This window comes from Culex pipiens, chromosome 2 (genome assembly GCF_016801865.2).
Source record: "Culex pipiens pallens isolate TS chromosome 2, TS_CPP_V2, whole genome shotgun sequence".
NCBI lineage: Eukaryota > Metazoa > Arthropoda > Insecta > Diptera > Culicidae > Culex > Culex pipiens.
In genome coordinates this window covers 153,848,052-153,862,975 of record NC_068938.1, presented here as the reverse complement: position 1 = coordinate 153,862,975, position 14,924 = coordinate 153,848,052, and the positions used below count along the sequence as shown (strand labels likewise).

General features: G+C 34.5%; 1 protein-coding gene across 1 annotated transcript; it reads left to right on the top strand.

The window, feature by feature from the left end:
• Positions 1 to 13,648: 13,648 nt before the first annotated feature.
• LOC120429847 (trypsin-7-like) lies at positions 13,649 to 14,565 on the top strand. The gene is made up of 2 exons (XM_039594921.2): positions 13,649 to 14,129; positions 14,183 to 14,565. The coding sequence occupies exons 1-2, from the start codon at positions 13,692 to 13,694 to the stop codon at positions 14,483 to 14,485; spliced, it is 741 nt and encodes a 246-aa protein (XP_039450855.1). The 5' UTR covers positions 13,649 to 13,691; the 3' UTR covers positions 14,486 to 14,565.
• Positions 14,566 to 14,924: the final 359 nt, after the last annotated feature.

Below are 14,924 nucleotides of genomic sequence, written 5' to 3'. Positions count from 1 at the left end.
ATGAGCACTCTAGGTCAACGGGAAGTGGGGCAAATCGGGACACAAAGTTTGAAGGTTCAAAAACGTCAAAAATCTTAAAAAGGCTTTAACTTAGGTAAAATTCAAATTATTTTCAAAATTCAAAATGCATCTGAAAGGGCTTAAAAAATTCAACAAAATGCAGGATAGAACATCCCAATTGGTTAAATTTAAAGGGAGTTATTGGCATTTTAGTGAAAAAATTGCATAATTTTCAAACTCAAATAAAAAAGTGTTCCATCCAGATATCAACTCGGTTTGACCTGCAGCTTGTAGGGGACATCTGGGACTACCATCTGAGACAGAGAACGCTTTGGGTAAGGCAGTTTAACATATTAAATAGACACTTTTACTTTTAGTGAAGTTTTTGGTTGTAAATTTTTGCTCGGGGGACCCCTTAGCTCCCATTTTCTGGTGATAATTTTATCATATTCGTGTTCCTGAGACAATTTCACAATAGAAACATACATAAAAATGTTTATTTTGATCCATTTTAACCCTTTAAAAAATAAAAGTAAAAAAAAAATCTTCGATTCACATTTATTGAAAATCAAGCTCGTTTCCAAGGATACTAGATGACACCAGAAAAAAGCAGCTTTTTAATTTTTTTTAACTTTTATTTTTTAAAGGGTTAAAATGGATCAAAATAAACATTTTTGTGTATGTTTCTATTGTGAAATTGTCTCAGGAACACGAATATGATAAAATTATCACCAGAAAATGGGATCTAAGGGGTCCCCCGAGCAAAAAATTACAACCAAAAAATTCACTAAAAGTAAAAGTGTATATTTTATATGTTAAACTGCCTTACCCAAAGCGTTCTCTGTCTCAGATGGTAGTCCCAGATGTCCCCTACAAGCTGCAGGTCAAACCGAGTTGATATCTGGATGGAACACTTTTTTATTTGAGTTTGAAAATTATGCATTTTTTTCACTAAAATGCCAATAACTCCCTTTAGATTTAACCAATTGGGATACTCTATCCTGCATTTTGTTGAATTGTTTAAGCCCTTTCATATGCATTTTGAATTTTGAAAATAATTTGAATTTTGCCCAAGTTATAGCCTTTTTAAGATTTTTGACGTTTTTGAACCTTCAAACTTTGTGTCCCGATTTGCCCCATTTCTCGTTGACCTAGAGTGCTCATATTTTGGCCAGATGCTAGTTTTATATGTACAAACAACCCCTGAAAATTTCAGGCAGATTGGTGAGGTCGATGCGAGATGGGTATGCTTTGCTCGTGGACTCGCTCTTAAATGAAAGTTTTTGTTAGAATTCATCAAATAACACAGTTTTGACATTCATAATGCGAACTTATATCCAAATAATTGATTAAACAAGATGAGGTGTCCGGGTTTCGAAGCGTCCGGGAATTCGAATCATGACGTTACTCATTTGATTCTGCTAATGATCATTTACTTTTGATAAGCTACGATCCAGCTTCTTTTCCAATTCCCCAGGAGGTGCCTTAATCTGTAATGACAGGCATAATAGCTTTTATTTATCGAAACATATCGGACACATAAAAGTGCCCCTTTACTCGGCTGTGCTGTGCGATAGCATATTATGCCAGCAATGATGAGCCTTAAGCCGCCCTGGAACAACATCGAAAACAGGCTCACCGGTGGAGAAAAAGTCATTAAGATGAAAAATAATGTGATCCTGTTTCTGGCGGGGGCTCCTTGGGGGAAAAGTATGGCTCATTTGGGGGAACCCCCAGAGGATGGGATTTAGTGGATCTGCCGATGCCGAGACATATTGTCATCCCCGTTGTCGTTGTTTTCAACCGCGTTGACCGTTCCGTAAGATCGGTAATTGCTTCTCGATTTGACCCTTTAACTCTGTGTTTTTGTAAATTGACAAAAACATATGTCATAATTAAATTTTATTTGTAAATATCATTACAAAAAAATTCTCATCCAAATTAATTTCAAACCTCAAACTCTGACAGGGTTTAACAGACGCCACCTCTGAAAGGGGTAGCTTTGGGCTCCCTGCTTGCTTGCAGCAGTCTCACACGAGCGGGGACACATTTTTCATGCACTGATCGCCTTCTTTATATCACACCACAGCCAGTGGTGGACCCAGAATATGCACACGAATGGCACCAGGCAACTGTTCCTGTTGCTTCCCATGAGCCCATAAGGTATCGTTGGCAAGATGGTGGATTTGCCATGAGAACCTCTCCGCACAGTGGACTGATTTTACAGGTAGTATCCGGAAATGTGGTAACAATGAAAAAAAAGTATGTAATGATTTTATATTCGGTATTTAACATTTAAAAAAATGTTTGTTTTAAAGCATAGCCTTGGCATTCTCGATTGAGAGATTACTTCTCAAAACTAGGTGTCCAAAGGTTTGATTGTTGAGGCAATTGCAAACCTCTTTTTACACCTAAGCTTCCATCCACCCTGGAATTCGAACTCCTATTCGGAGTCCAACTGCTTACCAGCGATTCAACCGTGACAGGACCAAGGGAGACGACCTTTACTTTACCGTCCGACGGAAGACGTGATCAGACAAATGCCACCTTGGGACCTTCTGGGATCGAACCCAGGCAGACTGGGTGAGAGGCAACCACGCTTACCCCTACACCACGGGTCCCTTGTACCATATGTGTCACTCAAAAACAAGAGCTTAAAAATTGAATATCTTTGGACAATCAAAACGGATTTACAAACTATAAAAAGATGTCAGGTCAGGTCAGTAAAAAATCCGAACAAAAATACAAAATCTCAATTATTTAGGAAAATACGTGATATTCACCGATAGAATAATATTATTTATACAACAATGCAACAACTTTCTACGTACCGTCATCAGGGGCAGGGTTGCCAGGTTGCCCGGTTACCAGATAAATCGGGGAATGCCAGATTTTTCAAGTATCAGCCAGATTAAAGATTCATCCTTCTCTGTGCCAGATATTGACAGATTTTGCTTGATTTTTCACTTATGCCATTTTGAAAAAAAAAAATGATTTAGATTAATTCGTACATTATTGAAATTCGAAAAAAATATAATGTGTTTTCTTAGAAGGCGTCATCCATAAAGTACGTCACGCCCTAGAGGGGGAAAGAGGGTTTTTGCAAGTGTGACAAGGGAGGAGGGGTCCGTGAGACCGTGACGTCACGCTTGATTATTTCACTTTTAAAATCTAACCAATAAAAATGTTTAAAGTCACTCACAAATCAAACACAAATTTTTAATGATCAGCCGTACCCTAAGATGATAGTTTTTGTGAGTTGCGCGTATCCACCGACAGATGGCAACGTGAGCATCGTCGGAGCACGTCCGTAAAAAACGCAACTCATAATTCGTATGAGAATTATTTTTTTCATGACGGCTTTCGAGGCACGCTCCCTCCAAATATTCTAGAATAATGTTTGAACATGGCGTATCTCTAAACAAGTTTTTCAAGAAAATGATTCCATAATGGAAAAATTGACGTTTTGGCCGATTTTAGCGTGACATTCTTTATGGATGACGCCGAATGTGTTTTTCGTTATGAATTCTACAAACTTTTGTACTAATTTATATCCATCTAAGCATTCAGAATTGTTAGATTCTCGTCTGCCAGATTTTTCAGATTTTTGATCGACATTTTGCCAGATTTTTCAAATGTTTACTTGTAACTCTGATTCAGGGGTGACATTGGGTCTGGGGGTGAGATTAAATCTTACAATTCAAAAAAAATACTCGAGCCACGCCGTGACATTTTCATTTCAGCCAAGTTATGTTTTTTTTTGTGATTTATTGAAATTCTCAAAACAAACCTGAATTTTGTTTTTCCAAAAATCATTATTGGATATGAAATTTAATAAGCAATCGAAGATTGTTTTTGAGAAACATTGCATTTTAAAACACTTTTTTTATCCAAGTGCTGTAACCCTGACTTGCCATTTTAATTTTAATATTTTTTTGGTCAAACTTCAATAAATATTTTCAATGGCCTAAACATGCGACTTGCATGCACCTCGGAACTACCGCCTGGAGGTTATTGGGGGGACTATTCTGAGTCAGAAAAATCGATTCTCAAAATATTCTGTCGGTGAAAACTGATTTTATCTCAATTTGAAGTTAAAAAACTTGATATATCACTTAAAACCTCTAAAATACGTCCAAAATCTCTGTCTAACTCTGGACAACGATGTTAATGTTTATCAAGATATGAAATTTTAGTTCCCAAAATATATTCCTGACACAGCGCACCATAAGTCGATCCATAACTTGAGTCCTAGAGTCATCAGGATGTGTAAAATAGTGTTATTTCTTCAAAAATATTTTAAATTTTCTCTGGTAAATAATCTGTCATGGCTGAATGCAAAAACTAATGTTCTGGCATTGTTGCAAACAATATGAAAAACAATTTTGCAGAAAAAAGTATGATTTTTGATCTATTTATAATAAAGTTATGTCTATTTTAGTGGGAAAAATGTTGCCAATTTTCATTTTTTATATACAACTCATTTCTGCTATAAACAGCTACTACGATCATACTCAGTTTCTCATATAAAGTATGTTTGAACGGCTTCCGATAGAAAAATAAAACAAAATTAGAAATTGCACAAAATGGGCGCATTTTTTTGAATTATTCTGCTAAGCGACGAAAGCGACAATCTTGGTTAATAAAGTATTTTTTAGTTTCTTTAATTTAATATACATTTCGTTTATTTTAAACTCTTACAGAAATGTAAGCTTGAACTCGTAATCCAGATCTCGTTTGTTTGAAGACATATTTCAAAAGGGTTCACAACGTTTATTTGAAGTTGCAGAAAAAAATTAAAGAAAACAAAAAAATACTTTATTAACTAAGATTGTCGTTTTCGTCGCTAAGCAGAATAATTTAAGAAATGCGCACATTTCGTGCAATTTTAAATTTTGATTTTTTTTTCTATCGGAAAAAAAAATTAAACTATTTTTGAAGAAATAACTGTATTTTACACATCCTGATGACACTCGGAAGTACATGGTGTATTTTTCAACAATGATGAATCCCGCATAGTTTGGTTATTATATGTGAGAAACTTATTTCGGATTTGAATTCATACCCGGGCAGACGGTAATAAAAAAATTCATGCCATTTCAATAACAAATACTGTTAAAATAACACAAAGTGTTATGGAATCTTCTCCAAAAATCCATTTTTGCATAAGAGTTTAATAACAGTTTATGTTATCAAAACACAATTTGTTATTGGTCTGTTATTGGTTGAAAGCCAAAACAACTTGGGAATAAATTTTTTTGTTATGGAAGAATACCGCCAACTGTTATTGGGATGATCGGATTAGTTGTTAAAATAACAAAAAAAAAATAACGAAGATTTGTTCGGAAAATAACTTAAAATGTGATCAGTCTGTTAATACAATAACAATCCAATAACAAATAAATCATAACGATGAATAACAAATCTTGTTATAAGTAACATAAAATGTTATTGGCCTAGTATTTTCAAATATCAAAAAATGTTATTCCCAAGTTATTTCCGTCTGCTCGAGTAGGACCATGTATTTCCGAGTGCTGAGCAAAATCAAACTTTGTTCAGTAAAATAGCTGTATCTCGCCTATAGCTCAGTTTAGATTGAGGTTTACATTGATTATTATGTAAAATTGTTCGGGGAACACGATGGTAATAAAATAAAAAAAAATATAAGGAATTGATCAAAACTGGATTTTCATACTTAAAACGTTAAAATATAATACAAGGGGGCATTTGAGGGTTAACATTTTATTTCTATCGAATTCCTTGTTTTTTAGCAAATTGTCAAAAAAGAGGACGGTGCAAAAAATAGAGGAATGGTCTAATCAGCACCAAACTTGAGATTTCTGTTAACTATCGGTATATGAACGTTTAACGTTTAAGTTTGGTCCGAATCGGTGAAGGTCGAGTCCAAAAGTGTACCCAGTTGACCTGAAATGACCCATACATGCATTGAGTTGACCTACTCAATGTTGATTTTGAACCAACCAGCATCAATAGTTTTAAAGTGATTAAAATGCATATGGGACATTTATGTGAACAAGGGAAGTATATGGAGAGGTTTTTTCTCCGAAAATCTGTCGAAAAATGACAAAGGATTGTGCTCATTTGGATGAAATTCGAAATAGTTGCTATTTTTGTTCTTTGTTATGAAATTTCAAAGTGAAAATTTCGAACTCAACATCCCACAATGCACTGCATGTCATTACTCGATTTCCTTGCAGATGACACCCAGGGCATTTCTTCCCATACGGTTTGGTTTGCCCCAACGACTGCCTCTTCCGCTGCTCTGTTTGATATTTGTGTTAAATACCCAGGGTAATAAAATCGATTTCAAATTAATAGATGTTATATTTTACGATTATGATAATGCTAATTAGGAATAATATTCATATTTTTTGTTTGCAAATCGCTGAATTACGGTTATGTCCGTTTGCTTCTCCCCCTTCTGGGCCTTTATATCTCGCTTGATCCCATGCATGGTATACAAGGCGGTTTAAACATGGTCGCAATTCTGGGGATATCTCGAACATCCTCCCCGCGAGGGAGCTACCGACCGAGTCCCATCGATAAGGCGATAAAATTTAGAGCATTTCGCCGACGGGCGCGGGAAAGCTTCAGTTGGAGCTTCGGGGTGTCGATGATCTGGAATGGGCTAAGTGAGTGTTATAATCGCAGAATTAATGGGTAAAATCATGTCGTTAAATAGAAGCGACTTTTGGTTACAATGTTGCATGGGTGCTTTCTACGACTAGAGCAATTAGTATGAAGAAGCATTTTATGCTACTTTCCATGTATAACTTAATCAGACAAAATTAGAGTTTTGATACATAACAAGAAGAAACTTAAATTTCCCTTTCAACTCAAAGTTTGGACATGGTTCAGACTTAGGATGTCATTCATTACAAAGACTGAGCTTTTACAAACACCAAAATTTAAATCTCATCTGCCCTACAGCGTGGGTGGCCGGAATCGCCAAATCACAATTTCGAGTGGCGCTAGCACAATTTGAAAACTGTGATGTGGGAATGTTTTCCCAAAATCCGAAGGCGCATTTTACGATCGATTTTAGGAAATTTGGACCAGCTAATAGCAAGCAAGCAAACCCACCCACGCTAATTGTGGCTAATGTGCAAGCTCGAACGTTGAAGGGAAGGGAAAACGTTTCAAATTTTGAGAATGGAATAAATTATGCATGATGGGGAGGAGGAGGAGGCCCGTGGACCTCCGAGGGTAATTAAGTTTTATGTGGAACGTACTGAAAATTATACCAAACCAGCAAACGTGAATAATTTAATACAAATTACCGTCCAAAGAGGCTGCGCGCGTTGATGAGAGTCTGGTTGTGTTTTATTTTTCCTTCGACGACCTGACGACTTCGAAAGTGTTGAATCGCGAGCGTGACTAATAAATCGATTCGGCCTGGGTCCCGGGGCTTGTGTTTGTTTAACAGCGGGCAAATATTGTTTCCAAAATCACTTTTTAAAATTCCACGACGATTCATTTTCATTATTAAATTACAGCTATTTAAGATTAAATTACACCTGCGCCTGCGTGCCTCTGGGCGGGGTGTGCGATTGGGCTGTTGTTGTTGTTTTTTTTTTTTTTTTGGGTTTACCTCGTCTTGCAACTTGGGAATTCTTCAAAAAATCTGAAATGTTCTTTTTTTCTTTTGTTTTGGGTGGCCAAATGCTTTAAAAAAAACCTGTTTAATAGTGAAATATAAGCAATGAACAACATTCATCCACATCACTTTTGTTAAGTAAACAAATTTTCGATTTATGTCAAAACAATTAATTGTTAATCGTTTTTTATTGATTTTCTATTGCACAGTAAAAAAATCTGATAGCAAAATAGTAATCAAATTTCAAGAATTAAAAGAATTTAAAGAATTGAAAGAATTTAAAGAATTGAAAGAATTTAAAGAATTTAAAGAATTTAAAGAATTTAAAGAATTTAAAGAATTTTAAGAATTTAAAGAATTTAAAGAATTTGAAGAATTTAAAGGATTTAAATAATTTGAAGAATTTAAAGAATTTAAAGAATCTAAAGAATTTAAAGAGTTTAAAGAATTTAAAGAATTTAAAGAATTTAAAGAATTTAAAGAATTTAAAGAATTTAAAGAATTTAAAGAATTTAAAGAATTTAAAGAATTTAAAGAATTTAAAGAATTTAAAGAATTTAAAGAATTTAAAGAATTTAAAGAATGTAAAGAATTTAAAGAATTTAAAGAATTTAAAGAATTTAAAGAATTTAAAGAATTTAAAGAATTTAAAGAATTTAAAGAATTTAAAGAATTTAAAGAATTTAAAGAATTTAAAGAATTTAAAGAATTTAAAGAATTTTAAGAATTTTAAGAATTTTAAGAATTTAAAGAATTTAAAGAATTTAAAGAATTTAAAGAATTTAAAGAATTTAAAGAATTTAAAGAATTTAAAGAATTTAAAGAATTTAAAGAATTTAAAGAATTTAAAGAATTTAAAGAATTTAAAGAATTTAAAGAATTTAAAGAATTTAAAGAATTTAAAGAATTTAAAGAATAGAATTTAAAGAATTTAAAGAATTTAAAGAATTTAAAGAATTTAAAGAATTTAAAGAATTTAAAGAATTTAAAGAATTTAAAGAATATAAAAAATTTAAAGAATTTGAAGAATTTAAAGAATTTAAAGAATTTAAAGAATTTAAAGAATTTAAAGAATTTAAAGAATTTAAAGAATTTAAAGAATTTAAAGAATTTAAAGAATTTAAAGAATTTAAAGAATTTAAAGAATTTAAAGAATTTAAAGAATTTAAAGAATTTAAAGAATTTAAAGAATTTGAAGAATTTAAAGAATTTAAAGAATTTAAAAAAATTAAAGAATTTAAAGAATTTAAAGAATTTAAAGAATTTAAAGAATTTAAAGAATTTAAAGAATTTAAAGAATTTAAAGAATTTAAAGAATTTAAAGAATTTAAAGACCTTTTTTAATTTCAATTTTTTTCACATTTGAAAAGCTTAAAAAACACCGCTTCTTAGCAAAGATACTAGACTACACAGCGCCTTTAGAAAAAAATATGTTTTGGTAATTTTTATTATGTTTTACAAATTTCGTCGAGAATTCCCCAACTCCAAATTCTTCACCGTATTGAGACCACGAAGCTTCAACCGAAAGCGTTACCCATCACCAGGCAGCAGCCACCATCATCTGCCATCCGATCCCTGCCTGCCTTGCCTGCCATGAGGACCCACCAAAAACGGACCCTGCCTGCGCGCATGGCCGTAACTACGGCCAGATCACGACACCGCGGAGATGCGCGCTACTCTTCACCGGTGACGCGCGCGTGATGGAAATTTATGGAAATATTGACGATAATCGATTTTCGAGCGATATGAGGTCGAATAAAAGGTGATCAACGATCGATTTCATCTCACACCTTAGTCCGTGTGCGCGAACGAGGGACCGAGGCAGATCTTGAGCGGGGTGGAAGGACTAGCTGCCGGATCGCCGTGGCCAGATTTGCTCCGATCTTCACACGGATACGATTTCGATTTAAATTTATGAATATATTTACCGTTTATTCGGAATAAAAGTTGTTATAGTTTTGTTTTTTTTTCTGCTTCGTCAGCGTCGAGGTTGTCAACTCGCGTGAGTTTTTGACGACCTGGCCGTTTGTTTGTCCGCTTGTCGTCGCCGTTTTGGACCCCGGAGCCCGGATTGTGGCCCCGATGAAACGGGACGACGGCGATTTGAAATTGTCATAATTTGGAAGTCGTAAATGTCACGATATTGATGGGAAAACGAAACCCAATACGAGTCGAATTTATTTGCTTCAAGACGACGACGACGACGACGAGAGTGAGTTCTCTATCTTCTGGCATGGCCAGAGACTGGAACCGTTTAGCAGGTTTAGGACCAAAACGCCTGCCTGATGGTTGGCTGTCATTCGTTTTGTATTTGATGTCGTAGTTGTTGGGCTTCTAAACGATGTGATCTATTAAAACTGGGTATGAGGTCCGCGTGTTTTGAGAATTGAATGAAACTTATGATAATTTTATTGGCCTCGTAAAAAATGGATCATTATGGGCTTTGGTTGTTGATGGCGGGGTTATGAAGTTGAAATCAATATTTTGTTTTATTGAGCTGAAACGAACATAACGTTTTGCAATAATTTCATTTAAAGAAACCTGTTGACAAGGTGCTTTTTTGTTGTATCTCATTCTCCAGAATGAACCATTCCCCCAAACCAAATCTTCAAATCTTGCAATTTTCAAACCTTCAAATCTTCAAATCTTCAAATCTTCAAATCTTCAAATCTTCAAATCTTCAAATCTTCAAATCTTCAAATCTTCAAATCTTCAAATCTTCAAATCTTCAAATCTTCAAATCTTCAAATCTTCAAATCTTCAAATCTTCAAATCTTCAAATCTTCAAATCTTCAAATCTTCAAATCTTCAAATCTTCAAATCTTCAAATCTTCAAATCTTCAAATCTTCAAATCTTCAAATCTTCAAATCTTCAAATCTTCAAATCTTCAAATCTTCAAATCTTCAAATCTTCAAATCTTCAAATCTTCAAATCTTCAAATCTTCAAATCTTCAAATCTTCAAATCTTCAAATCATCAAATATTTAAATCTTCAAATCTTCAAATCTTCAAATCTTCAAATCTTCAAATCTTCAAATCTTCAAATCTTCAAATCTTCAAATCTTCAAATCTTCAAATCTTCAAATCTTCAAATCTTCAAATCTTCAAATCTTCAAATCTTCAAATCTTCAAATCTTCAAATCTTCAAATCTTCAAATCTTCAAATCTTCAAATCTTCAAATCTTCAAATCATCAAATATTTAAATCTTCAAATCTTCAAATCTTCAAATCTTCAAATCTTCAAATCTTCAAATCTTCAAATCTTCAAATCTTCAAATCTTCAAATCTTCAAATCTTCAAATCTTCAAATCTTCAAATCTTCAAATCTTCAAATCTTCAAATCTTCAAATCTTCAAATCTTTAAATCTTCAAATCTTCAAATATTCAAATCTTCAAATCTTCAAATCTTCAAATCTTCAAATCTTTAAATCTTCAAATCTTCAAATCTTTAAATCTTCAAATCTTCAAATCTTCAAATCTTCAAATCTTCAAATCTTCAAATCTTCAAATCTTCAAATCTTCAAATCTTCAAATCTTCAAATCTTCAAATCTTCAAATCTTCAAATTTTCAAATCTTCAAATCTTCTTATCTTCAAATCAGCTTTTTTTGACAAATCGACACAGTTTCAGCTTATGGCTTAAGAGCTGCTCATTGGTATTTTATTAAAATTATTTTTAATTAATTTTTGTATTGAGCAATTCTTTACGAAATCTGGCTTTTTTTAGAGTTTTAATTTTTGTATTTTTAAATTTGTTTGTCCATATAATTTTCTATACAAATTTGGCAGCTGTCCATACAAAAATGATAAATGAAAATTCAAAAAACTGTATCTTTTGAAGGAATTTTTGGATCAATTTGGTGTTTTCGGCAAAGTTGTAGGTATGGATACGTACCATTCTGAAAAAAAATTATACACGGTTAAAAAAATTTTGGTGATTTTTTATTTAACTTTTTGTCACTTAAACTTGATTTGCAAAAAACACATTTTTTTTATATATGTTTTAGGGGACATCAAATGCCAACTTTTCAGAAATTTCTAGGTTGTGCAAAATATCTTGGACCGAGTTATGATTATTTTAATCAATACGTATTTTTTTTTTAAATCGAAATATTGGTCGCAAAATTTGTAAAATCAAATTTGCAATCAAAAAGTACTTGAATGAAATTTGGATAAAGTGCACCGTTTTCAAGTTAAAGCCATTTTTAGGTACCGTAATCTGGGGCGAATTGGGACTTCAGTCTGAATAGGGACAGCAGTTTTTAGAGCACTTAAAGCTTTTAAATTTGGAAATGGATGTACACATTTTGTTAGTCTGAGTCTGTTCTAACCGAAACAAAACAGAAAAATCAAAATACTGTGCTCCAACATGGTTAAAACTGCTGTCCCAATTCGCCCCATGTGTCCCGATTGACCCCAGTTTACGGTAACTTTTTTGAAAACAGTCGCAGCTTTTCATTTTTTTTAATTAGTGCACATGTTTGCCCACTTTTGAAAAAAATGTTTTTGAAAATCTTAGAAAATTCTCTATATTTTGCTTTTTTGATCCTTAGTTGCTGAGATATTGCCATGAAAAGGTTTAAAAGTATGAAAATTGATGTTTTCTAAGTCTCACCCAAACAACCCACCATTTTCTAATGTCGATATCTCAGCAACTAATGGTCCGATTTTCAATGTTAAAATATGAAACATTCGTAAAATGTTTCAATCTTTTCGAAAAAAAAATATTTTCAAAATTTTTAAACCAAGACTAACATTTTAAAAGGGTTTAATATTGAATGTTTGGCCCTTTGAAATGTTGGTCTTGATTAAAAAAAAAAAAAATCGGAAAGATCGGAAAATTTCACGATTGTTTCATATTTTAACATTCTAAATTGGACCATTAGTTACTGAGATATCGACGTTTGAAAATGGTGGGTTGTTTGGGTGAGACTTGGAAAACATCAGTTTTCATGTTTTTAAACCTATTCATGTTAATATCTCAGCAACTAAGGGTCGTATCAACAAAGTTCAAAAAAGCAAAATATAGAGAATTTTCTGCCATTAATTAAAAAAAAATTAAAAACTTTGACTATTTTCAAAAAAGTTACCTAAAGCCATTTCAACTTGAAAACAGTGCGTTTTATCAAAATTTCACTAAAGTACTTTTTGATTGCAAATTTGATTTTACATCGGAAAATGAAGTTGAAAAATTTTTGCGACCAATATTTCGGTTTTTCAAAAAAATCAGTATTGATTAAAAAATTTATAACTCGGTCAAAGTTTTTTTGCACAACCTGGAATATTTTGAAAAGTTGGCATTTGATGTCTTCTAAAACATATAAAAAAATAGTGTTCTTTGCAAATCAAGTTTTAGTGACAAAAAGTTAAATAAAAAATCACCAATTTTTTTTTACCTTGTATCATTTTTTTCAGTGTAGTCCGTATCCATACCTACAACTTTACCGAAGACACCAAATCGATCCGAAAAATCCTTCAAAAGATACAGATTTTTGAATTTTCATTTATTATTTTTGTATGGACAGCTGCCAAATTTGTATGGAAATTTATATGGACAAACAAATGATGCAAAATGGCTTCTTTGGGCATACCAAAGGCACCAAAAAAGTTTCAGTCGGAATTATAAATACAAATAAAATTGAATGACCGAAATCTGCTAAATGAGTAATTCCCAAATAACACAGATGACTTCACTGCGTCCAAAAGCAATTCAATCGAGCTGTACCTCTACGTTGTTTACAACACCTGAATAGAGCGATAAGCTGCTTGAAATATCAATTCAGATAAAAGGGCTCGGGTACTCGGTTATCTCTGCATGACACAGCCAAATATTGAAACCATTTACTGCTGCAAATTCAAATTTTGATGGTTTGCGAGCATCGCAGGTGTACTCCATTTAGGCCCTTTATCTCGTACTAAAAATGTGGTTTTGCCAGCACCTGCAAATGATTACCTGCTCCGCACTGATAAGAGACAATTTGGTCGGCCACCGTGGTTGCGTATAAAACCGCCCTCACCCTTCCAAGGGTTCAGTATCAGTTGACCAGTTGCAGCTTAATCACTCCAGATTCACCATGAACGGACTAATCCTCACTTTGGTGGTTGCCCTCGCCGGAGTTCATGTGGCACGAGGTCAAGAGGTGGAACCTCCAGCGCCGAACTCGCCGTTCCAGGCCTCGTTGCGTTCCATGCCGGCCCGGAACCACTTCTGCAGCGCCGTCATCATCTCGAACCAGTGGCTGCTGACGGCTGCCCACTGCGTCCAGGGTCGTACGGCGGCCAGCTTGAAGGTCGTGGTCGGAAGTTACACCTTGGATCCGCAGGGAACCGAGTACGAAGTGGCGGAATTTGTAAAGTACCCGTTGTTCAATCCCATTTACTACGAGCATGATATCGCATTGCTGCGGACCGCCACCCCGATTGCGATGAACGCCGATGTCCGGGTTATTCCGCTGCCAACTGGTGACGCTCCGGCTGGAGAGTTGGTGATTTTGTCCGGATGGCGCTCGGATGTAAGGCTGTGAGTTTAAAATCGAAGCACAAACTGATCAACCCTTTCTTCCAGATCCTCGATGAAGTCCCCAACGACATGATGATGGCCCGGATGGTGACCATCGACAACGCTGAGTGTGAGCAGATGCACGAGGCCGGAGATTCGCACGTGAATATCTACCCGACGAACGTTTATGCCAGACCCCGGATGGCAGGTTGCTACTGTATCATCGATTCCGGAGCTCCGCTCGCTTCCGAGAACGACGTTCTGATCGGTGTGTTTTCCATCTCGGCCGGATGTGGCCGAATGCTGCCGGCTGTGTACTCCCGTGTGCACGCTTATCGCGGATGGATCACCTCTGTGTCGGGAGTCTAAAAGCAACCGGAATAACTCTGCCAACTGTTTATCGGATCGTAATCTGACCCAACTACCACTTTTTCTAAATTTTAAGAAACTTTTTTACAATTCCCACTCATAATTCACATTGATAATGTGCAATAAACTCAATTGAAATTAAAGATATTTTTTTCTGATCAAGCAGTGCTGCCAGTTAATTATAAAAGACATATCAAAGAGCTAAAACTAGCGTCACAAACTTGTGTATCCTATTAATCTTAAGCTGTTAAGTGTGCGTTTGTTACTTGTCACCTGGATTAGCACAAGACCTTATTCCACACTTTCCTAGGGAGAACCCTAGGCGTTGCTGGTGACATATCGTTAAATGGTCCGGCTTCGCACTTTTTCCCCACATCCAGTTGGACCACTTGGAAACAGCTCACCAACCCGTAATGGAGAGCGCTAGATAAAAGCTCAA